The 27,084-nt window shown below is 38.3% G+C and overlaps 1 protein-coding gene across 3 annotated transcripts in view; it reads left to right on the forward strand.

The window, feature by feature from the left end:
* The first annotated feature begins 4,772 nt into the window (after window positions 1-4,772).
* Window positions 4,773-27,084, forward strand: part of KCNC2 (potassium voltage-gated channel subfamily C member 2) — a 199,660-nt gene continuing 177,348 nt past the window's right edge. For 2 of the 3 annotated variants that reach the window (XM_057556785.1, XM_057556782.1), the window contains exons 1-2: window positions 6,198-6,274; window positions 6,759-7,458. In XM_057556785.1, the coding sequence (XP_057412768.1) occupies window positions 6,778-7,458 (681 nt within the window). In that variant the 5' untranslated portion in view covers window positions 6,198-6,274; window positions 6,759-6,777. Of the gene's footprint in view, window positions 4,824-6,197; window positions 6,275-6,758; window positions 7,459-27,084 lie in introns of those variants that run through there. The other variant, XM_057556784.1, reaches the window with a different exon arrangement.

The following is a 27,084-nucleotide window of genomic DNA, read 5'->3' on the forward strand; positions in this document are numbered from 1 at the left end:
ATACATATGTATGTCTATAGCTTGTCCTTAATAAATGTTAGTTCTCTTCCTGTTCCGCTCCTCTCTAATATATTCTGCAGATGCAATGTTCAGCTAATTTCTTGTTACATATTTATAAACATTCACTTCCATACAGCTTCCCATGGACATTTCATAAAGTGTAGGATGCTTTTTAAAAACACAGATTTCCAACTGCAGAAACTGGTGCAGACCAAACCAACTGAATCAAAATCTCAGGGTGGAGACTTGCATTTTAAAAGGCTTCTTAGGGGAGTCTGATGCACTTTAAAGCATAGAACTCTCCAGCCTGGAGAGAGGGAGAACATGTAAAGAGAGGGAATCTGTAAATGTATACAACGTAGTAGAGTAAGTCATACAGATATGAAATAATTAGCAGGAGAGGGCAGGAAAGTACTAAAAATACAGATTATAAAATTTTAATGAAATATCTTATCTAGCATCCATGACCTATTGAGGAACAAGGACAATAGGAAGTAAAGTGCACTTTATTGGTATCTGCCAATAATTTAACCCTTAGTAGTAAAACAGTTGGTTACTCAAGGAGAAACTACTGCATATTGACCCTTTTGTAAGTTAAAATGACATCAAGTAGTGCAGCGTGAAAAACGGGCTGTTCCATTTACCAAAGCTTACCTATCTATCTATCGTCTAACTATCATCATCTATTTAAATGAATGGTTGGCGCAGAGGACTATGACCCAGAATTTTTCATAACGAGAAGGCTATTTTCAACTCTTGCTTTTAACGCTCACCAGTCAACATGATCCTATATTAGTGGGAAATTTTTCTCATCCTTCAATCTAAATGCCTTTTCTTAGCACTCTTGCATATTAATTTTATAAGCATAGAGTAAGCTCAAATTGGCTAAATGTCTATGTTGTTATGCTGAGTATTTATGCAGAGCCTCTGGCTCTTGATAACCAATGCAAATATGTATTTCTTACAAATTAAACGACCAAGTTGTAAAACTAGTAACCCATGAATTCTTTGTATTTAGGTCTATCTTATCATAATTGTCACAAGTAACTATGTTGGGTAGTAAAAAAAAAAAGTGTCATTAAAAGATGGTTAATACATATATTTTTAAATTAAAATAATTTGATAAGAATACAGACATATTGCAAGGATTCTAGAGTTTTGGTTTCATTGTATCTTTATGGACTATTCAGTATTTGAGCTAGTTTTGACCTCTCAACAAGGCAGTGTGCTATAACAGATAAGAGTTAGGATTGCCATCAGAAAATATGGGTTATGGTCCTGCTTCTGCCAATTAGTAACTATGTGATTTTGGGGTGAGACTTCTTCCTCATTTGACAGGAAAGTTACTATTCATAGATGCTTAAAATATGCCAGAAACTTTTTAAGTGTTTTATTGGCCTTATGCCATTTAATTCCCATAGTAACTAGAGTGTCATCTTCCTCATTCTATAGAAGAGAAAAGTGAGGCTCAAGGAGATGGGTAATTTTCTCTAGGTCTGACATCTAGTGAGTGACACTCAGAAGATAAACCCCATTTTATCTGTCTCCAAGGCCTGTGGAATTAACCACCATAAAATATTACCTCTCAAAAAGTTATAGTTTAAGAAAATATATATCATATATTGTTAGGTTTTTTAGAATTCACAATACATGATATAAATGTTAGTTATTGTTAAGAGGTCAGGTAAGTAGGCTCCTGTTTTTTACTTTTCAGATGAAGGGACCTTAGAGGATGAATCAGCTTGTATAACAAACCATTCCAAAACTTAGTAGTCTCTACATAGTCTTTTCTTTAGTTCTTGATTCTGTGGGTCAGTGCATCCGGGCTAGGTTCAGTGGACAGCTCTTCTGGACACATGCATAAGGGCAAGGCAGTTCTACTTCCGGAGATTAGCTGGGTATCCTCCAGGGGCAGAGATGAGAAGTTTTAGCTGTTGGTGCGGGGTGCTTTATATCCTTTAGGGGTTTATTTCTTTTAAATCCTTACTGTATTATGTCCTCTTACTTGTTTTCTAGTACTATTTTTCTTTGTACCAAAGACGTGTGTGTGGGGGGGGGGGCCGGGGGGTGGGGCGCTGGTATATATGTCTCTCATCATCAAGCAGGCCAGCTAAGGCTTGTTCTTGTAGCACTAGGGTAGGGTTCCAAGAAAGAGAGAGAGCAGAAGCACACAAGACCTTCTGAAGCCAAGGCTTTGAACTGGTACAAAATCACTTGCACTTTTTCTATTGGCCAAAGCAAGTTACAAAGCCTGTATAGATTCAAGGGCTGGAGAAACAGACTTTATGGGAGAAGATACAAAATCACATTACAAAGGGGCATACCTAAAGGAGGGGATGGGAACTTCTGGCCATCTTAAAAATTTACTGCAGAGAAATTTTGCTTATGAATATATTGCTTTCTGAAGGTGAATAATATTTAAATAATCATTATACTGGACTTTAAAAGAGTTAATTTGTTAAGGTGTTAAAATTTGACAAGTATGTCATTCTGACAGTCACAATGTGGCTTTATGAGATCAATCCACATTTCTGGTGGTGATGTAGCACAGTTTCTGTAGCCTTCTGTGATGCTGACTCAAGGATATAAAGGAAGCAGTATTTCAATTGCTTCTCTGCCAGAGGTAATGTCCATACAGTCTTTTAAATCCTTGCTCTACACAGACCAACAAAGGAAACCACAACTGTTTTTTCCTCCTCAGTTTTCCATTGCCATCTTTCAAAGATTTGCTTCCCTGCCGTCCCACACACTTTTATGTGTCTTTTACAGCAGAATCAGTGGAGTTAGTTAGCTGGAGGGGTTTTCTGTTCTCTCCTGTCTTATATAATGAAACCTGGATATTTGTCTTAGGATCTTCCCCTCTTATAATGACCAGAAACAAAAATGCGAGACTGTTATTTCATTAATTGTTTCATTTATCAATTCTCCATTGATAAGGACATCTCACCCTTTTACTTTCCCACATCCTTATTTTCAAATTTATCCAAAATCTTCTCTAATTTCACATCTATTTCTTTATGAATCACAAGAAAATTCTGAATTCTTCTAAAAGATGATCCTTTTGCCAATGTGATTATTTCCAGAGAGCTTATATAACCTCAACTCAACTCATTAGATCTTTGTTTTCTCCTTTCCCCCCATGAGTCCTTTGCATCATTTTTCACTTTTCTTTTGGTTTCTATATAGAGCCTTTAGAATACAAACTTAATATTATCAAGCTAAAAGCTTTCATTATTGATTCCTGCCATCTGTAGGAGTTAACTTTCTGGAAGTCTTGTAATTTAGTGTAAATATTTCCTCCATTTAAATTAACAGGAGTAATTTATGTAAAGCATTTTGCACATAGTAAGCTCTCACTAAATGTTATCTATTATTATAAATGCTGCTGCTACTACACTTACTATTACTAATTTTATAGCAAACCATATGCCTTTTTCTCCCTATTGAATTTACATTAAGCTATATAAGGAACTATCTAGACAATATGAGAATGCATGTTAGAATCTGAACATAATTTTTCTTTGTAAATTTTCTGGCAATTGAATTTACTATCACTGTTACTTTTAGAAATGCCTCAGTGACTGTGCAAAACTAGAATCATTCCCTCAGTATTTAAGCTTTACATTTTTTTTGCATGTTAGTAAAGTTTATATTTTCACAAAGCTAGGTAGGTTACTATTACACATTTACTGTCATATTGTTAGTAAATTTCTTATAAATGTATACTTACCATATTTTCTTACATTAGTTTCCTAGACATTAGTGGCCTTCCAAAGACCTTTTAGTTCTTCACTTTGTTTAGTTATTTACTGTCATAACAGGTGGGAGTTTTCTTTAGTGAATTGTTTATATTTAATTGCCTGCCTTGCAGCCCTCTATATTGCTAAAACTTTTTCATTAGTAACTCATAACTCTTGCTCTTTCCATAATGTCAATATCAGTATCTGTTTTTCAAAGAGACTTCCTCCTACATACAACCTGGTGTTTTACCTACTCCATGGACTTCAAGTTCAAGCCTATCAAACTATCTCCATGGACTATGGTCTCTCCCTTCCTTCCTTTCTTTTCTTTCTAGAAATACACACACAGACACAGAAACACATAATCCATTGGTGGTAAGGTCTGATATGGGTTGCTCTGTGTCTCAGCCTTCCCCTCAAGCCTCCCCTCCCCCCAAAAAGAGAGTCCTAACCTCCAGTACCTCAAAATGTCATCTTATTTGGAGATAGGGTCTTTACAGAGGTGTCAAGTTAAAATGAAATTATTAAGGTGGTACCTAATCCTATATGACTAGTGTTCGTATATAAAGGAGAAATTTGTTCACAGAGACAGGCACGCATAAAGGGAAAATGATGTAAAGAGACACAGAGAGAAGATGGCCATCTATAAGCCAAGGAGAAAGGCCTTGAAGAGGTCCATTTCTCACAGCCCTGAGAAGGAACCAACCCTGACAACACCTTAATCTGGAACTTCTAGCTTCCAGAACTGTGAGATAATAAATTTCTGCTGTTTAAACAATCCAGTTTGTGGTGCTTTGTTATGACAGCCCTAGCAAACTAATACAAGGTGCAACAAAAATTTGAGAAAGGGAGAAATTGGCTAAAGAGATCATTGCTTTGTTACTTGGATATCTGTAGCTTGTCTTTTTAGTTTCTGATAAACCTGAATGTTTACTTGCTAGAGCATTATGTTCCTGGAATAAACTTTTAAAACTTGTTTTGTTTTATATAACCATGATGTGGTGACTGGAGACCTACATTTCACTGAAAAGAGCAAGCCAGAGCCATGGATAAGACGCGAGAAACCGGACACACTTGTCACCTGTAAGTAGAGCTCTCTCCCTTCAGCTGCCATTAAGAAAAAAAAAATGCAATTTGTCTTAAATTTTCTCTCTCACTTGTTGGGAGGGGTGCGGCAGCGGGAAGAGAAAGGGTGTAGACAGTGGGGTGTAAATAAGGCAGACAGACGCTCCAGAGAGGGTGGGAATAGAGCTTCACTGAAGAAAAATAGATGAACCTGGTTGGTACAACAGAGCTTCCCCAGGTCCACCCACCACCCACCACCCACCGTTCCCTGAGCTCTGGGCTCTGGCGGCGGGGGCTGACGGCGAGCGGCGGGGAAGGGACAGCTCCAGCCTCGGCTGCTTAGCGGGGAGAAGCGAGACCTGCAGGTCCAAGTCGGAGCCGGGTGGTCTCACCTTCGAGTGGGTGAGCTCTCCGGACCTCGGGTCAGCTCCGCGGCAGCCAAGGCCGGCCGCTCTGCCGGCTCCCGGCGGGGTCGCGGAGCGTCGGCTGGACCCGCCCCGAGCTCCATGGTCCGCCCGGCCCCGCGCGATGGTGACTCTGGGCGCCGAGGTCGGCGCGGAGCGAGTCCCCAGCAGCTCGCACAATGAGGGCGGGCGGCGCGGCGCGCGGCCGGCGGGGGCTGTCTCCGCGAGCCCAGCGCCACGGGAAGCGGCCCAGCCACCTGAACCCGAAAAACGCCAACAAGTAGTTTCTCGTTGGAGAGGGGCGGCTCGGCTGGGTGTCGGGACTCCGTCCGGCTGCCCGCAGCACCTCGTCCACTCGGACACCATAGCAGAACCACTTTTCTCTCGGTCTCGTTAAGGTACCTAGAGGCGGGAGGGCAAGGGGCTGATCTGCCGGGAAGGGCGTGCTGACCCTGCAAGGCAGGCATCCCCGCTCCGTTCCGCACTAGGATTGGAGAGGTGAAGCCCAGGGGAGAGGTGGCTGGGAGATCGGAAACGGGGACACTGTCAGCCAGAACTCCCAGCTCGGGGATGCAGGGGGTGTGCCTCCAGCAGCTTTTCCCCGGGCCTCGCTCCTCCTAGAAAGCACCCCTCCGCCCGCAAGACGTTTGTTTTTCTTGGGAAAGGGGGATGGGGTGGGATGCACCGATCACTTCTGCTCCCCAAAATGGATCCTAGTCAGTCGTTTCCTTTCCCAAGTAATAATAATTTCAACAACAGCAGTAATGTGAAAAGGAAATTGGATCAGGAAATTTGGGAGAGGTCTCCTTGGTGAAAGGCACCAGCGGGGACGTTTTTTTTGGCTCTGACTTCCGCGTTCAGTCTATTTGCCTGGCCCGGGAAGGGGAGTAGAGGTCGCGCAAGGGGCACTTCCCGCGAGCCAGGCAACAGCGGGCTCTGCAGAGTTCACCGAGGGCTCGCGTTTAGTGGGGGCTCGCCGCCCAGCCTGGGGGTCTCTCACCCAACACTGCCAAGTTGCCTGGGCAGAAAGAACTCCCTGCCTAAGGGAACAGCCTCCCGGAGAGGGTAGGAGGGAGAGGGTCTCGGAATATGAGGGAGGAAAGGGACGGGGCACGGGGAGAGGACGGGGGTGGGGAGAGGGGGAGGGGAGGACTTAGGAGGGAAAGATAAGGGGTTTGGGGAGAGAGAGAGGAGGAGGAGAGTTAGGGGCTTGGAACAGGTTAGACTTGAGAGAGGACAGAGAGGAGAGAGAGTGAAAGGTGAAAAGACGAAGGAGACAGAGCAGAGGGAGAAAGGTGTGAGGCGGGTGAAAGGTGTCAAGGAAGATTCGGACTGCTATCTCCTCAGTTCTCTAGAAACCTGGGAAAGGTATGATGCTTGAGGCGGGGACAGGGCTGGGCGCCAAACTCATCCTGGGAGGGCCCTTTGCCCCTCGCCTCTCTGTCAACCCTGCATCTTGGGACTCTCGGGCTGGGAGTGGGGGTGGGAGTCACAGCGCGGCTCCGCCGGCCGAGATCTTTAACTTGGCGCTGTGTTCGCCTCCCCCCAGTCATGTCTAAGGCACAGAGATGGGCAAGATCGAGAACAACGAGAGGGTGATCCTCAATGTCGGGGGCACCCGGCACGAAACCTACCGCAGCACCCTCAAGACCCTGCCCGGGACGCGCCTGGCCCTTCTCGCCGCCTCCGAGCCCCAGGGCGACTGCCTGAAGGCGGCGGGCGACAAGCTGCAGCCGTCGCCCCCTCCGCTCTCGCCGCCGCCGCGACCGCCCCCGCTGTCCCCCGGGCCGGGCGGCTGCTTCGAGGGCGGCGCGGGCAACTGCAGCGCCCGCGGCGGCGGCGACCACCCCCGGGGCAGCCGCGAGTTCTTCTTCGACCGGCACCCGGGCGTCTTCGCCTATGTGCTCAACTACTACCGCACCGGCAAGCTGCACTGCCCCGCCGACGTGTGCGGGCCGCTGTTCGAGGAGGAGCTGGCCTTCTGGGGCATCGACGAGACCGACGTGGAGCCCTGCTGCTGGATGACTTACCGGCAACACCGCGACGCCGAAGAGGCGCTCGACATCTTCGAGACCCCCGACCTCATCGGCGGCGACCCTGGCGACGACGAGGACCTGGCGGCCAAGAGGCTGGGCATCGAGGACGCCGCGGGCCTGGGGGGCCCCGACGGCAAGTCCGGCCGCTGGAGGAGGCTGCAGCCCCGCATGTGGGCCCTCTTTGAGGACCCCTACTCGTCCAGAGCCGCCAGGGTAAGGCCTGAGTCGCCCCCTTCCCTGTTGCGCCAACTTCTCCCAACTCCTTCCGCCACTTCCTGTTCTTTTCCGCCGAGGCCTCTGGGATGGGGGCAGGGGGAGAAGAGAACAGGGTTCCCTAACCAGGAGGCGAGGGGCCCCTCCCGTGCAGGGTAAACTCAGGGACCCTGGCCCCAATCCTCCCTGCTCCCTCCCCCTCGCCCCCCAGCATCCCCCTCCTCTCCTCCTCAACTGCAACTGAGATTTACTTCAGCAGAGGGGACTGAAAGGGCAAATGTCGGCTACTCTGGGCGAGTCTGTCCGGACCCTTGTTCGGAAACCACTATCACACTTCCTGTTGAGTTTCTTTTTCTAACTCTTTTGTTCCAACGACTTCTTTAGCTCGGATGGCCCTTCAGGCCTTCTGGTCATCACGATTTGACCTTTCCTGTGAGACCTGACACTGCTGCACACCTGACTGCCCCAGAGCAGTGCCTCCAATTAGGGATCTAATCTGAGGGCAGTAGAGGAGAAATGGAATATATGTCTGTGGTTGGGCCGGAGAGGGTGTGCCAGGAGGTTCATTTTGTGAAAATCTCCTGAATGTTGTTTGCGCCTGTCTCCTTCCAAGCGAGAGCAGTGCTGGGTTTGCTTGTCCCAGTGAGTTGACGGGATAGCCCCCCTGCACAGTGAATTTTGGAGTCTGATGTCTTTCCCCTTGTGCTGTATCTGTGTTTTCTACAGGTTGAACGCCAATTGGTCACTCTGGTGATCCTGGTTTAGTGGGAGTCTCTAAGTTAAAGACTGGGTAATTTAGATTGTAGGCAACTTTATTATACTCTATAGATTGTGATCCCATCCCCAATTTTTCTTTTCAGTTTTTAGCTTGAGTGACAGTTTAAATTTAGTCCTTGATACCCGCGATTAATTCTTCAAAATCCCAATGAAGAGATTATAAAAGTAGCTAATAATGGTTTCTCTAGTTTTAAAGGAAAGAAAAGAAATATAAATAACCAAAACTTATACAGTGTGTGAATGGTTTTTAATTATATGTGAGAACGGAGTACTGTATTTAGTTAAGTCTTTGTAACTGCATGTGTCTGGTTTGCTTCTGACACCCAGAAAAGATTCCCCTTGGGCAGAATGGGAATTCTCCCAGCGTAACTTTGGCTCCATCCTCATTATTGTGTTCCCCTGAATGTCAGAAGTCTCTGCATCTGAGATGTTGTGCAGCTGATAACATGTCAGAAGATGTGCTTCTGATACCACTTAAGAAGTCTGAGGATATGTTTTATTTTGAATTTGAAATAGAATATCAAAGAGACAATTTAAAGCATTGCTACTTTATGGGATCTGGTATTTAAATGCATACATAAATTCTAGTATGTCCATGTTCTCATATTTGAGTGTAGAATTACTAACTTCAACTCTGAAATCTTCCTTTTAAGACCATTCTATAAATTCAGCAAGAGTTGGCATTCAGGGAAAAAAAAGTGCATATTTATTTATTTAAATTAAATCATAGACTCATGACCCTTACCTCTGTTGTTTTGGATTCCAGCTGAGTGCTACAGTGCTCTTTCCACTTGGCAGCTAAAAAGATAATCTGCATTTGTTTTCAGACTCATCCTGTAATTTTCTTATTTTATATGGTATAAAAAAAGACAGGAAGTTTTATTATCTTTTCTCATAATAATAGAATCATTTTATTGTAGACCGGGTTGCACAGCAAAAACTTTAAGATGTTCAGTTTTTATTATTGCTATGGTAATTGATTCTATTGATTATTGGTCAATGGTTAGACCATTAAACTGAAAATAGTTTTTTAAAAATCTTACTAAGATTTCATTGTAGTAATATTAAGGATTTGACCTGCATCCCTTTTAGGTGAGGAAAAGAACACAGATTAGAGATTAATACAAGGTCAAAGAGCCATTAGAAGTAGAATCAGCTGAGAATCATAGACCTGGAAAATTTCTTTGGGGTCACCTCGTGAGGACCCTGTATTTTGTGGATGAGGAAAATGAAGACTGCAGATGCTCAGTGAGGGCCAAGGTCATACAGCGAGTTATTAGCAGAGCCAAAATTATGCTGGAGGTCTCATGACATCCCCCCCCAGGCCCTTTCCACCACAACCACTGATTATAACTGACTGTCTGGCTTGTGAAATCTCTGCAAATAGTGTTGCTCTTGAGATTTAATGCAGCATAGGACAGTCACTAGAATTCTAACTTTGAAAGGTCATCTATGACATGTGTATATATATATATATTTTTTCCAGGTCTTTGGCTGCATCTCCCAACATTAGAGTGCAAATATGGGATTCCAGTTTTCTTAAAATGAACCCTGTTTTAACTTTCCATTTTTATTGACGAGTTGATATGTAATGTTTTCCTTTTTTTTCAGATTGGCTAACATTTGTGGGACTTGTCTTCAAGAAAATCCCTTTTCAAATTATTAGGGGTGGCCTGAAGAATACTCAGAAGTCACCATTCTATTTAAATGTGATTTAATATTTTTATATGGACCCTTTTAGTTCAGATGATTGACAGACAATGTTATCTGACTAATTTGATAAATAGAATTACATTGGGAGGTCACTGGATGAAATTATATTTTGCATGGACATGATTCTAGGAGACATAAAATCAATTATCAAGTGGTTTGTTTCAGCTGTGGTCTTACTGCCACAAGTCTCATTCTTAATAGAAGTATTTAACTTTTATAAGCCCTCTTACTTTTCATTTTACATTAGTTCATCTTTTATTGATATACTTGAGATGAACAATTTTAACTGTCCAAATTCTATTTTCAATTTGTTATACCTGTTTCAACATTGTCCTTATCCTTTCCCAACATTGAGGAGATTGGCTCAATTATATAATAGACATGTTTAATTTCTAACTTTTATGATCTAAAGTGGCAGACTGAAACAAGAGTGATAGGAACTGGATAATTAATTGAATTCTACAACATTGTATTTTTGCCTTTTGTTTTGGTTGGCATTTCCCACTCTATTACTTTTAATTTATGATGTAAATACATATTTGAGAGGTCTAAGTTGTTCAGGTTAGCTTGGTAAATAAGTTTATAGTTTTCATTTATGAATTGTATCCTTAAGAATAGTATTCCAAAATAGAAATTTTTTAAAATTTAAATATAAGTTGTCATGGAAACCTGTTGTTCAGAAAATGAGATCAGGAAAGAAAAGGTGAGATTATTCCGTTGATGCCACTGAGTGATATTTACAAATAGTAAAAAGCAAGGAGGCATAGATGTTTTTGTAAAAATGTTCTGCATTGTATATTTCCAATTTAATGTCTAAGTTTTAGAAGGAAATGAAGCTTGTATGCGCTTTCCTATGAAGGCATGTAATAGTAAGTGAATAGGCACCAAGCAGAAATTCTTTAATGGAACTTCTAGATTTTTTAGAAGTTTGAAAAATAATATAAGGGCAAAATACTAGAATAAAAATATTTTAAATGATTTTTCCCAAGATTACAGAGCTAAGAGTGGTTATAAGTTTCTACTTCTTCCTCTTCTTTTCACTTATTTTTTGGGGGAAGGAGGGAAAGTGATTGAATTAGGTTCTGGTCTAGAGTGTGGCCCTTCTTTGGCAGCATGTATATCTTTGATTACCTGATAGACTTCTTTTTTTTTTTTTTTTCACTCTCAAAGAGAATTTTAGAAAAGAAAAACAAAACAAAACAAAAAAACTGCCATAGAACCATATTTAAGATGTTGGCTCTTTGGTGTGGGTCTGGATCACTTCATATATGTTCTCCAGACCTTTATCCATATACCACTATATGCAGATAATCCTGAACTGTACTTGGATTATGATAGTGAATCCACCATTTTTATAATCTTGAAAATATACACTTTATTAGTATTTTAAATTGTTTTATTTCCACAGCATTACTAAAATATACTCCTTAAAACTATTCAAATTTAAACTTAAATATCTAGAATTGGATTCAGAATTGCAAATATGTAATTTACTTTTTATGGGCCATTTTTTCCTCCACCTCAAAGCACAAAACAAAACAGGAAAGAAATTATCTAAGTAGCTGTTTGCTAGCTTTAAGTGTAACATTTAATTTAAAAAAATTATAATAAGGCAAAGACAATTTGAGTCACATATTAAGATTAAAGAAAGAAAATGTATTAATTCTTGTTTTGTGAGCCTTGCTCCAGTTAAAAGAATTAATGGTCAAATATAGCTTGTTTATAAAATATTGTTCTTAATTATTAAAATTTTAGAATGTTTAGTCAGTGAATACTGATTATGCAATCACTGTACCAGAAACTATGTAAGCTACTGGGAATGCATGAGAAGATATAGTGCTTTGCACTCAATAAGCTTGCCACTCTATTTATAATAAAATATTTCCTAAAACATCTATTCAATTAAAAATGCAACAAAATAACAACAAACAAAATTCCAGAAATATTATAGATGTTTTCCTCAAAAAAAAAATCTCACATGGAAATATTGCCTAGATGTGCAGGAAAATATTCCATCTAGAAATGATGGTCCCAGGAATTCCCTGGCGGTCCACTGGTTAAGACGCCCGTGCTTTCACTGCAGAGGGCCTGGGGTTCAATCCCTGGTTGGGGAACTAACATCCCACAAGCTGTGGGGCGTGGCCAAAAAAAAAAAAAGAAATGATGGTCTTAAGGTATTGTTAGTCTTTATTTTATTATGTGAAAATGTTAGGCTTTTTCAATCTTGATTTTTCTGTTTTTCAAAGTGATTTATACACTCTCTTTTTGCAACATTATTGAAGAATATGGTAAAGGATGTACTTATACCAAACAACTGAATTATTTGCAGTGTGGTCGAGTGTCTTCATCCCTTCCATTTTAATTACAAGTTATGACCAACCATATGACAATGCAAATCCAAACTTCAGGCCCCTAAAAAGAGTCTGGTGTAATAGTCTGGTGTGTTTGCATTTGCTGTATAAACATCTAAGTGTCCTTTGACCTTTTCCAGGCCACTAATTGTATAGTTCACAAATTAATTTTATTCTTATATTCTGAACATTGGATAAGATCAGAGAGTGCCTCATTCAACATATAATTTAAAAAAAAGGTAACTCTAATAGAATTGTATTTTCAATAGTGTATTTGATCACAAACTAGGTGATCTGATCCATTGCTGGGGCATTAGGCATGCCAAAGGTGAATAGCTGGACAGATTATGTATGACTATTTTCCGTTATGCTTTTCCAAGAGCTCATTTGTAGACCTGAGTTGAGAATACTAAATGAGAGTCAAGGAAATTTTTCTTCTCTGTCAAGAAGATTATTTTCAAAGCAACTGAGAACAAGGAAATGTGTAGGATTATAAAGAAATGCAGGTCAACCTTTCCCATTAGAAATATGTATCATTACTATTTATTTTTACTACTGCAAATAAAGTAAATGCAGTTTTCAGATCTCATATATTTTCCAAATTCTGAGTCATTTATCCTTTTTATTATGGCAACCTTTAAAGTATATCTAAATGAAATAGTAAAGGACACTAAAGGACTGATAAAATATAAACACAGATCTCCATAAGGAAATATATAGTGGCAACATAATCTAAACAATAACCATCAATATATGATATAAACTTAATTCAATTCTTTTTGAAGTATGAAGGGCTTTTCTTTTGGAAGAGCAGTCAAGATTTTTTTTTTTTTATGACAGGATAGCATTGCTTTTTTGCTTTTCTCATAGGTTGAAGGGTGGTGATTGATTTTAATACTCTGTAGTCAATATTTTCTCAGAAAGTGACTAAAATGTGGGTGTTGGGAGGAGAAGAGACTAGAAGTAGAGAATATATGGAAACAGTATTGGAAAAATGCCTGAGTAGGAATCCATGAGACCTAGGCACTAACCTTGATTTCACAACTAGCTGTGTGACCTTAAAGAATTTACTTCATCTTCCTGAGTTTTGATATCCTTCAGCCTTATTCTGAAAGAAAAAAATGGGGATGACACATTGGACTAGATAAGTATCCAAACTTCTTTCCAGCTCTAAGATTTTGAGGTTTTGAGGAAAAATAAGGATAGTGATTGCTAAAAATCCCTTGGGTGGGGGGAACAGTACGTCTGCACTGGTTTTGATTGTACTCTAGGGACCATCACACTAATAGGGTAAACTAGTATGGATTTCTTTTGTTTTCTGCATTTTAACTTTCTGCCCTTTTTTTTCCCTACAGCTGTTGGGTAGCTGCTGCTCTGGTTACCATAGAAACAGGTTAGCTCCTAGCTTCTTGTTTCCATTGAAAACAGCTTTCTCTCAACCACATATTGATCTCAGGAAATCATTTTGCTGTGGCTCTGTCATGAAACCCATAAAGATGATCGGCTCTGTCATTTCCTAAGTCTAAGATTCAGTGCAGGTGTATACCCATCCACCCACAGGGATAACTGATTAGATAATCTCTGTTTTATTTCCATTTGAAAAGTGCCTTGTCAAAGACACCAGCCTTTTCCCCTTCCCGAATCTTATACAGAAGGGAAAGTCTTATTCACTTGAGGATTTACAGATATGCCTAACACACTGAAGTGTTTACAAAATAGTGTCAAATTATTTAGTCCTAATCTCTTTCACAGCTCATTCTATCAGAGTAAGCATAGAGAATGGTATGCTGTCTAGCACACTTCATAAGCTTGTATTTTAATGTACTCATTAATGAAGACTATTTCAAGAGAAATATATGTATGTATTATATAGGACACCATATTTCTCTTTTGAGAAAAAATAGTTTTTCTATTTCAGTATATACATATTTACATAAAAAGATATATTCGCTGTCATACTGTAGATACACACTCAGGGTTTGTATATGTTTGTATATGTTTATAAAATTTTTATATGGATAAATGAAGGAAGAGACTCATGGGAATATGGCTTAAAGTTTTGATTGAGAATATTAATTTGTGTGTGTGCATGTGTATATTTATATATATATATATAATATATATACTTTTGGAATGAGATTGATATATATAACAGACTTCTAGTGTGCATGAGACTTAGAATTGGAAGGAAACTGGTGATCACCTGACACAATTACCTCAACTCACAGAAAAAGCAGCTGGCTTGTTCATAGCCTTGGCTAGTTCGTGACAGTAGCAGGGCTAGAGTTTAGATCTTCTGACTCCTGGCGCTCTTCGCATTCAATCTTGATTGCTTAGTCTGGGTTGGGTTTAACGTTAGGTGCACAGATTTTAGATTTTGGGAAGCAGTAAGAATGTTAGGAACAGTTCGGGTAGGGTCTGTCCTCTTCCATGTCCTGTTCAGCAATAGCAGGGAAATTGTCACTGTTTTAGATATTCTCTCTATTTCCAGATCCCCTCCAGATGAATCCTTCCATTGCTGCCTTCTCTACCAGTTCTTTATCTTAACTGTTCTACTACCTTTAAAGCCTCAAAACTAACCTGCCTGTGCACTTACCTCCTATTTTTTCCCTTTATCCCTGTGTGTGTCTTTTGTAATATGTTTTTCTACTTTTATTGGACTTATTGCCTTTGGAATTTTTTAATGCAACCCTATTTCAACCTATTGGGGATGGTTAATGTGTTTTATAGAACATTCTCTTCTCACATGTAATTAACCAGATCATGGTTGGCTTTACACAGGAATAACTGGTAAATTAGAGTGAAAGATACTTGGAGTGGTTTTTAAGATCTGAAAATGAGATTATATATTGTTTGAGGTCAGCAAATATGGGACAGAAAAACTTTTCCTTCAACCTTTTTTTAGTAGACAGTTAGCCAAAGGTGGTGTTTCCTTCCCTGTGGTGGGATGTAAAGCAGCATTATAATTTTGGGAGTGTTTGAAAGAATGCATTTTATAGGAATCAAAACAGAAGAAGTTTCTGGTAATATTGGGAAAAAAGTACTCTATAATTGCTATGGTTACTTGACTGACCTTTTCTTCTGAAAGCTCATAATGATAGAGACATCTTTGTAATCTGACATTTCCTCAGTGTTCATGTATTAAGAAAATCCTATGCAGACACCTCAGTGTCATCTTCATTTTCTGTTTGAATACTCTGGTGGGTTTGCTATCAGATCTTGGAGCTTTGCCATTCTTTATGTATCTGACAACGTTGCTGATATCTTTAAAAACTGGAGCAAAGGTCAAGATAGCCCTTCTTGGCAAGTGATCTGTGATTTAGTCTTAGCAATGGAAGGTGTTCTCCTTTGAGTTGTCTCCATGGAGAAAGTCCAAGTGACGAAAATATGCCACCTTTTGACCACAGACATTCTCTTATTTTACACCAATACTTTGTCCAGAATTTGAAAGTTATTCACTAAATGATAAAACACAAAAATTTTTTTTTATAAAATAAAGTGATCCTAGATAATATTGTCATGATATCCAAATAATATTGTTAATTCTAAATTTAAGACAACATGTTTATGAATTATGTTTAAGCAAAAACAATTTGGATGAATATAACATTATTCATTGAGTAGTTTGTCAGATTGGGCTTAATGAAAGGGACAGAGATTATTCAGAATTGCTGTAAATTTTGTATTTGTGTTTGTAAATTATACAACAGAAATTAAGGTATAGGGTTGCTTATTTTTCTGTTTATTGATTAAGGATAAAATGCCATTTGCTAAAAGTGAATATTGTGTAATAACTGTATTGGAAACAATGGCAAAGTAATCATAGCAAGAGGAAGCTTCCTTACTATTGGGTTGGCCCAAAAGTTCGTTTGGATTTTTCAGTAAGATGTTACGGAAAAAACCGAACGAACTTTTTGGCCAACCCAATATATTAATTTGAATAAAATTGATATTTAGGAAAACAGAACAATGCATCATTATAGTTTGATTTACTGTTTAAATTGTCCTGCTTCTCTCTTGGGGTGAACAGCGAGAGGGCAATTATGAAAATTATTAAAATACGCTTAATGAAACCCATCTTTCATATAAATTGAGTAGGAGATGGACAGAACAGAGATTTAGCTGGCCCTTTGTTCGTGCAAACAGAATCTAAAGTAGCAAGTAACATTTTTTTTTTTTTTTTTTAGCTGGAACTTTATTATCAGGCCTGAGTGACCTATGAGGGTCACATAAAATGATTAGTGGGTGCATCAAAGTTGAACAACCATCATATTTGTATCATGATGGAGAAACATTTGTGAGCTTATGCTTAATTCCTAGGTTCAAAATGGTGTTGACTGTGCTTTGATATTTGGAGTACAATGCTAGGGATATAAAATTCATGCAAATTAATGAAATCAAATATATTTTAATGTACTAATAGGCTGCAATGACATTCAAAATGGATTAGTCTTAATTCAGAAACAGGATTCTTTAGTTGTTTCACCTTCTCCTGAGAGTCCAGTGCTCAATTTTTAGTTGTAATGTGTATACTATCAGTTCTTTAGTTTTTTTTTAATTTAGTGATTGTTTTCAATACTTATTTATTTTTCTATGTATGTATTAATCATGGATTTAATTCATCTTAAATTTCTCTATGTAGGTGATTTCTTGGTAACTTTACTTTTGAGTACTTGACTTTGTGCTTCACTGCTAGGTTTCTTTGTCAACAACATTTTGTGTTTCCTCTACCTTGGCTTGCATCACTTGGTTGATGAAGTAATGTGCTGTCACCAGGTATTAGTACATTTTTCTCAGCTAAACAAACTGGAAGCATCAAAGGTGAAAGTTTTCAAATGCTTTTGAATCTCTCTGCTGACAGTTATTGAGCTTCAACTATTGGCCAAAACTAGGTTAGTACTGAGAATGCAAGGGTTAAAATTTGGCATTTACCTTCAAGATGCTTGTATTCTATTGGAAAAGAACAACTGTATGTCCATAGTTACAATATAATGCATTAACACTATAATAGAGATATTGGTATAGTGTGGACACACAGATTTGGGAGGGACCCACTCTCCTATACAGAGGAGATGAGATCTTAGTTACCGCGCAAGAGATGAAGTTTTTTCCAGCAATCAAGGATTAGGTTAACAGAGTAGTTAGCAAACATGGAAGTTTGACAGAGAATACCATGCCATGTTATATGGGGCAATAACAGGATCAGAAGGCAGGAGAACAGGCTTCAGAGGAAGAGAGGGCTTCTGGGCTTATAAATGAGATTTTCTAATGAGATGGATATTCAGTCCAGGGCAGGAATAAACACTGTTATCTCAGTTTATTCCAAAATAGTGCTTCTGAAACTTAGATAGGAATAATTTAAGATGATGACTAAAATTTTTACTTTCCAGGTCTCACTGCAGTAGGATTTGGATAGGATTCAGATCAGATGAACATTTGTATGGAAATATGTTAATATAAATGTTTCAGACATTACATGAAATTTCTAATAAATAAACAAACAAACAAACAAACAAACAAACAAACATCTTTGGGGTTGTAGTTGGCTACTGACCCAGTACATGACAGGACTGTGATGTGACTGCTGCCAAAGCAAATACAATTTAACGATGAATTAAGATAATAATCATGCTTGGACCAGTATCAAAGTGTGTTTTCTAGATCTGCAGCTCTTCAGGGTGTTAACAGATACTGTTGCCCCTCAAAAGAGTTCCATGGACAGATGAACTCAGAGACTAGTTTAAAACAAAGTTAAATAGGTTTTTATTTTTTAATTTTATTCTTATTATTAATATCATTTTTACTACAGCTCTTTTTCAGGGCAAAGAGTTGAAGGACTAGCTGACAGTTGGTTTTGAGATGGGAGTGAATTAATGCGAAGTGAAGTGGTGTGAATAAAAACTCAGTTGGCTGAGTTCGAATCCTGACTGTACCACTTGCTTGCTGTATAACTTTCACAAAGTTGCTTCTTTAAGCCTCCCTCTTTTCATCTGGACTGGGGAGATAATAATTGTATCTGACTCAAGGAATTGTTAAAAGGGTGGATTGAGCATATTCATGTTCAGAAGCCAGTGTAGTGCCTGGTTCTCTAAATTTTAGCTGTAATATTATTATCATCATCGTCATCATCATCACTATTCTTTATGACAAGCATTGCTTATTTTGGGGGTTAGCATGGTTGCAATAGCCCACCTTAAGGGAACTTTCTAGCATTTAGAATGTTCATAAAAAAATAAGTTCTCTGTTCCTGAGATTTTTCATATGGGTATTGGATTACTGTCCGGAAAATTGTAGGAGTAATTCTATCCCTAATGAGTAAAGGGTGATTAATTAGAACAATATCTAACATGTATGTATTATATACCAGGCATTTTACGAGTGGCAAGGTAAAGGCATATTTCCTGCCTTTAAGGAGTTGTGGTGTCCTGGAAGAGAACAGAAGGGAAATGATAGTGCAATGTCAGGAGAGCTTCAGTAGAAGTTAATGTAGTCTTGCCAAGGTGGGAAAAAGACTTCCTGGAGGAAATATGCCTCTGTTGGTACCAGAAGATGAAGAGGAGGAAATAGCCAGACTTTTTAGAGAGAAGAGCTGAAACAAAGTCCTAAAAGGGAAAGAAGGCAAGGCCTGTGCAAGATACTGTTAATAATTCAGGACAGCTACAGCACTGCGTTAGGGATGCGGAGATAGGGCAGGAGACAGAAGCTGAGGTTGGATCCAGAGGCTTCATAAGCTCTGTTGAGAAGGTCTGGTCTTCCTCTGGTGGTAGTGGGGCGCTTTTGAAGGATTTTAAGCAGAGCAATGGCATGCATATTTGTAATTGGGAATATTATTCTGAAACCTTTATACTTGAAGAGGGGATTGGTCTGGGGAAAATGAGTACCAGTTTCTCAGAAGAGCTACAGTTTAGCATGTTATTGCAGTAATCCAGGTAAGAGATACCCGTGATCTTAATTAAAACAGTGGCCAGAGGGATGAAGTAAAATGAAAATAGTTAAAGTGGAATTGTCTATTAATTACATGCAGTGAATGAGGCAGAGAAGTCAAGAATGTCTCCCTAGTTTCTGTTTGCACAATGGAACAAGACAACCTTTATGACTTTTTCCTAATTCAAGAGTCAGTGGTTATATGATTTGAGAAATCAGTAGTTATTCTTTCATGGGATTTAACACTATAATATTTTGTATTATGTTTTGTGATTTATCTTTTATACTTCAGTACCAATTACTCGATTATTAATAGCTATTTCATAGATTTTATAGTTGTGAAATTAGATGCAGAGTATGCCCCTTAAATTTTTTGGTTGCAGTAATTCACCACCATAAAAAGGTGGTGAGGAGTAAGAAGTCCTCTCTACAAGAAATGTCAGCTTTTTTGGTTTAAAGCCCAAGAAAATAATATTAATTTTTGCATAATTTCTATGAAATGGAAATGACTAGTTCAATATAGTAGCTCATGTAGACTCCAAAGCTAGAAGCTTAAAGTGAACTGGGGATTTAAAAAATACCAATAAGATTCTGTGGCTTTAAAATACTCTTTGGAAAATTGCTTTAAATAAATATTTCCTTTAGATAAAAGTCCAGGAAGGAGCAAAGGTAGTGAGGAAGAAAAACAAATGAAAACAGGCACCAAAGGAGTTAAACTGGGAAGAAGATGGTGTGTTCAGATCCAAGGCAGAGTAATTCCTTCTAAAGCATTAATGTACCATGCTATTTTCTGGCTTACAACCTTGTTATCCCTTTCCGTTGGCTACATATTAAACTATATTTTCCTTAGCCTGGCTCTCCAGAATCTGCCCATCATCTATAAACGTAATAATAGCCCTCACAGCTCTACCAGTCAGACTGCATGCTTTGCCATTCCTGAATAAGAGATGCATTCGCATTGTTGTACATTCGCATACACTGTTTTCACAGCCTAGAATACTTTCTCCTCCTCCATTTAACAGGTTGATTCAATCATCTTTCAATAGCCTGTATAATTATCAAGTCTTACTTGACACCTTCTAAACTCTCTCAAAAGCAGTTCATTTCTTCCTCTGAGTTTCTATATCACTTTGTAGATACAGTATTACAGCATTTAACTGGCTGTATTAGTTTCTCTGAGTTGTTGTAGCAAACTACCAGAAACTTGATGTCTTGAAACAACAGAACTTTATTCTCTTATAGTTCTGGAGGCTAGGGGTCTGAAATCCAGGTCTCAGCAGGATTGGTTTCTTCTGAAGGTTTTGAGGGAAAAATCTGCTCCATGGCTCTCTCCTAGCTTCTGGTGGTTGCTGGCAATCTTTGATGTTCCTCGGTTTGTAGACACGTCACTCCAATCTCTGCCACCCTTTTCACAAGCTGATCTTCCCTGTGTGTCTCTCTCAGTTTTCTTTTCTTATAAAGACACCAATTTTTGGATTATAGCCCATAATAACCCAGTATGACCGCATCTTAATTTAACTAATTACAATACCTCTGCAAAGATGCTATTTCAAAATAAGGATATTCTGAGGTTTGGGGTGAACATGCATGTGGGTAGATACCATTTAACCCAGTACACTGACTTTTCCATTTGGGCAACATTTTTGTAGTATCCAATAAATCATTTGTTTTCTGACTTCTCCTTTTCCATTTCAGTATGTTCTCAGTTAATGGCTACAGTGTCTTCAGGAATCTCTGTGAAGATACTAGTTAGATAATTTTTAAAGTTCTGTCTCATTTCTGGTATTAACTCTGGTCCCTGTATGGGTATTTTTTTTTTCTATTCTTTCACCTTTGTTCTTTTTTATAGTATTTATTTTCTTGAAATATCTTTTCCTTTGAAAGAGAGTGGGGGTGATTATAGTGTTATGTGGGTAGATAGGCAGGATCATGCAGAAACAAGGAATTCCCTTCAGGATGGGTAGGGAGGAGCAGGTGGGCAAACTAGGGATCCTCTCAAGGTCTAAGAAAGGAAGCTGTATTTGGGGAAAGAAATTTAGTGAATTTCAGTTAATGCAGAGTGACCTTTCTCTTTTCTTTTCCTCCATGCTCTTTGAGGAAATCTGAGGTACTAAGAAGTTTACTTTACTTTTCTCTATCACACCAACACACCTAATAGAAACTGTCTTCTCTTCTGTTGATTCTCTACATAATTTAGAGAGCTATTCTTGCTGGCTATATCCTGAGGGAAAATTCTGTAGCCAGCCACTAAAGTAATGCGGGAACTTCCAAGGAGTTGTCCCACAGCCAGCTCCTTGTCTTAGGGCCCGTTGCCTCTGAGTTTGAGGTTTCTCTGGCTTCTGGATCTCTTTGGGAAGAATTGGACCAACTCCCAGAAAAGCTTTCTCTTGTACCTGTATTGAATTGCATTCTCCCGCTCCCCTGAATCTGCATCTCGATTAGTTCAATTCTGTTTGCTTTATATCTTAGTATTTCTGGGTCAGTGATAGCAATGTTTTCCTGTTTTCTATCCCTGTGATATTTTTTCATCATTTTTAATGAGACTTGGCCAAGGAGATGAGGTATACTACCTTCCACTAGAATTTGATTGTATGTATATAGGCTTCTTGCCCATCCTAGTTATGAACTTCTGCATAGGGGCACCATTCCGTTCTTGTTGTTGTTCTCCAGAGTAATGCACAGTGTCTGGTAGTTTTCTCAGTGGGTTTTTATTACCATATGAACAATTCCATTAGTTCTCTTGTCTACGAGGATGTATTCCTCTATGATTCTTCCCTAAAAAGTCAGTGTTTCTTCTTACCTTCTTTGGGCCCACCTTCTTTATCTACTTTTTATCTATTCTGGTCCCCAAATATATAATCCTAGTGAAGAAATTCAAAGCCGACGTATAGTGTGTGACTTTATCATTGCTATAAGAAGCTTGTTAGACTAACATTAATACAAAATCCTAGAAAATTATCACTCTTTAATTTATCATCTGCCCACTGAAAATACATTTGTAAGAACATGAACTTTGATGGTTAAACAGATGTTTGTGGTACTTAAAATTCCCCAATAAAGTAACAGCATCAAGCTGAAATAATGTTTACATATTAGTGTGCTTTAATTTTTTACACAGAGACATTGCCAATGGGACCAAATGCTTAGTCCTTATTTTATAGAGAAACATCTGACTGACGATAATAGATGGCACTGATTATCCTGCTTATTACATGGAAACGGGGCCTTCAGTGAAGGGTGCTGTGTTCTAAGAAAAGACACTGAAGAATGGATGTTGTAGCAGCAAGAAAATTAGACAAGGAGAGCAGAAAAAAAAAAAGATTCTTATTCATCACAGTATTGTTATCTCATTTCATTTAATATAATGGAAATATCCAAAGGTGACTTTTTCCTCATGCTACCTAGAATACACTTTATCAAACCAGTGCAGTAATGAAGACCATTACATCTAAAACCTAATTATGCTCAGATATTCTCTCTAAATTGTGGTGAATATGGAGACTGAGAAAGACATTTAAAGAAACATATATACATTATAGTGGTCATGCAAATAGAAGGAATGAGAAAAGCTTTCATTTATACAAATATATTGTATATATTATAGAGATCAAGTAAAACTGTATTGTTTTTAGGAAAAACCATTGTGAGATAGTAGATAAAATAAAAATTATAAAATAAATCATAGTATTCAAAATGGAATAATTTTAGGACAAATTTATGTTTTTAAGATAAGGGGTCATTGTAGTTTATTTATTTTTAAAATAAAAAATAGTCTTAAATCATAAAAGTAAATGTTCTTATTATGGATAATTAAGGGAGTATATAATATACGAAAAAAGAAAATAGCCCTTTTGTCCCCCAAAGGCTATTAGAAATTTATTTATTTTTATTTCCTCCAAGATAATTTTAGCCATAGGGGTATAGAGAGTTTTTTTATCCAATATTTAATCTTTGTAATCAGGAACACAGTACCTTCCGATTTTATTCAAATCTGGTTTTACATCTCAAAAAAGAATTTTATCATTTACTTCATATATGTCCTATGTGTTTACTTCAAGTATTATACTATATATTATATGTTTAGTTGGTATTGTGAATGAGATCTTGCTATCCATTACCTTTTAACTAGTTATTGATGGCATATGAGTAAGCTACTACTTTTAGTATATTAATCATATGTATCGTTATCTTACTGAATCCTTATTGATAGAAATAGTATTTCAGTTTATTGTTTTAGGTTTTGCAGATATGCCATATATGTAAACAATAATTCATTTTATAATTAATATATCTTTTATTTTTTTATTTTTTATGTATATAATTGGTAACTATATTTATGGTCATAATTTTCAGATATATTTGTACCTGTTTAAAAAATTACCACTATTACTTTCTGTCATTATTTCTCATTTTTGAGTCAATTTGAAAACACTTCTTTGTGATATGCTATATATTTTAAAATTTATTTTTGAGGAATGAGTTGAGTATGATATATTTTTGTGGGTATTCATAGATCTGAGGATATCTTTCTGTTGCATTGACCTATGAAAATTATCTTGGCTACGTTTAGAATTTTTGGATACACAATTTTGATTACTAAAATCTGCGGTTTCTGTCTCATATTTAGAAATAATGAAAGTAGAAGAAAAAAGAGAATAGGAAAATTCCCTGTGCTATAAGCACAGGCAGGAGCACTAAACAAATCTTGGCCCCAAGAAGGACATCTCTTGCTGCAAGTTCCACTTCTACTTCCACCCTTAGTCTCCAGTTTTCTTGGTATTCTGCAGCCAAGATTCAGAATTGTCCTGAATTTCCTCCTAATCCATTTATGTTGTAGCATAACCTCTCTTAAGAGGCAGCATATTGTGATGGCTAAGAGTAGAGATCTTGGCATCAGACAGAGCTGGATTTGGATATGGCCCTACAACATATTAGTTGCATGACCTTGGATGATATAATTAACTTCTTTAAGATTTTGTCTCATTATTTGTAAAAGAACCTCCTCATAAGATGGGTATTATGAGAATTAAATGATATGAGAACTAAATGAGATACTGCATTTCATGTGTGTAGCAGAATACCTAACATAAAGTAAGCCTTCTGTAAATGGTAACTATTATTATATGAAGCTTGAGAGCAGGCTGATGTGCAAAATCTTTAGTCTAATAATTGGTGGCATCTTTCAGATGCTTGTAGTATGCCTAGATCTGGGGACAGGAGAGCCTCTTTTCATTGGATCATAGGTAGAAAATCCAGGAGGCTGTGGGAGAGTTTCCGAGATTATTTGCATTTTTGTCAATAGCTTGTGGAGCACAGCTGACAACTTTCTATCATTGCCTTGACTGTAATTCCACTAAGTTTAGACCCTGTGTTGAAATGATGTAAGATAATATTCCTGATACCATTGCTTACTTCTCTGAAAGACATGAAGGGAGTAAAGATCATGAAGCACAGGGGAGACTGAAATCACTTTTGTTTAGTGAATTACTGATGCCTAGGACAGACTGGTGCACAGAAGGTCCTCAAAGAGGTGTTTCCTGACAGACTGGCCACTGATTATTTCGTAAGTGGTGAGGTATACTTCCCAGCATGCAGTGCTCCAAAGGCTTTTACTGCTTCACCTGCAAATGCACCTCTGAGGGGAGCAACTAGAAACCTTTCTTCCCTCAGCTCTTTGACTCCCTGGGATGGTTGTCAGACAAGAAGGAACAAGAGGACCCTTGAGCATTGTTACACTGCTGGTATTGGAGAACATCACCACACTGGCAACTCTCCACTTCTGAGCTATCAAAACAGTAACGACTAAGTAACTAATATTGTTACAGAAGTAGAATTCTCCCCTCTTATTAAGTAGTTCCCATTCCTTGAAAGATTATTGGTGGGCTGATTTGCCAAGAATCAGTCGACCAATAATCTTGACCTTCCTAGTCAGAGGTAAGGCCTGCAGGAACTGTAACTTTTAAGCTCAAGGGAGGTTTCATGTTTCTCTAATCCTGGCCAGTCTTCACTTCCCCCAACCCCCATTTCAAGAGTTTGAGCACAAGACACTATGAATGTTGATTCTTAACTATTCTCATCAGTAGATATTTTAATTAGTATAAACTCTTCCTGGATCCTGGCATGTTGTGAGTTTTTGTCCTTAATTTTCTGGGCTATTGTAACGTATTATATGTTTTTATGCCTGTAGGGTTGTCAGATAAAATATTCAGTACAACACCTAGTTAACTTTGAATTACAGATAAACAAAAAAATAAATGCTTTTAGTATAAATGTGTGTACCAGATTGTGGGTCATACTTCTACTAAAAACATTTTGTTTCTTATCTGACATTCAAAGTTAATCAGGTAACCTATATTATTATTTGCTAAATCTGGCAATGCTACATTGCATTTTAAAGAGAATTCAGAAAAAAAATGTTCATGCTTGCATTTTGCAGTGTTTCTCACTGTTTTAGCTTTAATTCCAAACACAAATTTTCCAGCTGAATGTATTCATAGTACTGTACATTGTCTACTGTAGCTCTAGCACTAATTTTTGAAGCAGTTAGTGTTCAAATAGAGACAGATAACTTCTCCAGCTGTCCAGTGACACCACTGCCAGAACAACAACAAAGATGGTTGGGTCCTTGCCAGAGGTGATTTCTGTGGTCCCAGACATGGAGAAAGGGTAAAATTTAATACCATTTTCATTCAAATGTTATTGGACCATCATATCCCTGTATTTTTTTCTCTTCTTGTTGGCTTTTATACAACTTCTGCTTGCATGTTAATAGTCTCTTCCTAGTATATTTTACTCAAAAAAGGTATGATGATTGCAAAAAAGAGGACTTGTAATTATTACTAAATAATTGCTCATAAAGGCTATGTTATTTGAGGAAAACTCAGTAACTGCTAATGAGCTATATAGAGATGCATCTTATTTCAGGTGTGTTTTAAAATATATGGGTATATGCATTTTTAACTTCTGGAAATTTGATTTCTCATAATTTTATTTTATAGTCCTCAGGTTATTATATTTATGTTATTAGTTGTGCTATTTTCAGGCAGGCAATAGTCCGTGGGCAATTAAACTTAAATTAAGCAGTCTGTTCCATGATGTACTTGGGGCAAAGTTGCATCTTGCCTCTGCCTTAGTTTGGTTCCACAGTCATTCCCTTTGGCCTTCACCGTGTCTCTTCTGCAAATAACTCTCCTTGCAAGCAGAGCCAGCATGCCCCACTGTGAGTTCCGCATGGTTCAGTAAGTGAGGAATAGGCGGGTGAAGGAATACAGCCGAGAAAATAAGGACAAAGAAAGAGGTTGGAACAAAAGAGCATACGCTATAACTGTAATTCAGTAAGACTGATTTTTCTGGTGTTTGGTAACTTGTCTCTTGAAGTTGGTTCCAACAGAGGACTTCTAAAAATGCTTTAAACAATGGCAATGTCATACTAAGGGCATAATCTCCCCAATAGGAAGTGTGTTCTTCAGTACACAAGTCCTTTGAGATGCTGCATCATAAAGAACAAATTCTGCTTGAGAAAAGAGTCACACTCTATCTCCACCTGTCGATTCACAGTGCACATTGTGCATTAAGCCTCTGAGAAATCCCATTTAAAACAAAAAGGAAAATTGCCTGTCTTCCAGTTTTCTTCCCCAAAACATACAGTTTCAAGGAGTATCTTTCATAAATACTGTCCTTTGGGCACTTTTTAAAAGGAGGAGATGATATCATTGCTTATCTGAGTTTTGATTTGTGTGTTTTTAGAGCCATTGCTGTGGAGTCACATATTGCAGGAAAGGTGTTAAAATGGCTAATGAAAGGAAAATGACACCTGTGATTCAGGTATCTAAGTTAAACTGCAGGACCGAAATGGGAAAAT

This window comes from Balaenoptera acutorostrata, chromosome 11, assembly GCF_949987535.1.
Source record: "Balaenoptera acutorostrata chromosome 11, mBalAcu1.1, whole genome shotgun sequence".
NCBI classification, from domain to species: Eukaryota; Metazoa; Chordata; class Mammalia; order Artiodactyla; family Balaenopteridae; genus Balaenoptera; species Balaenoptera acutorostrata.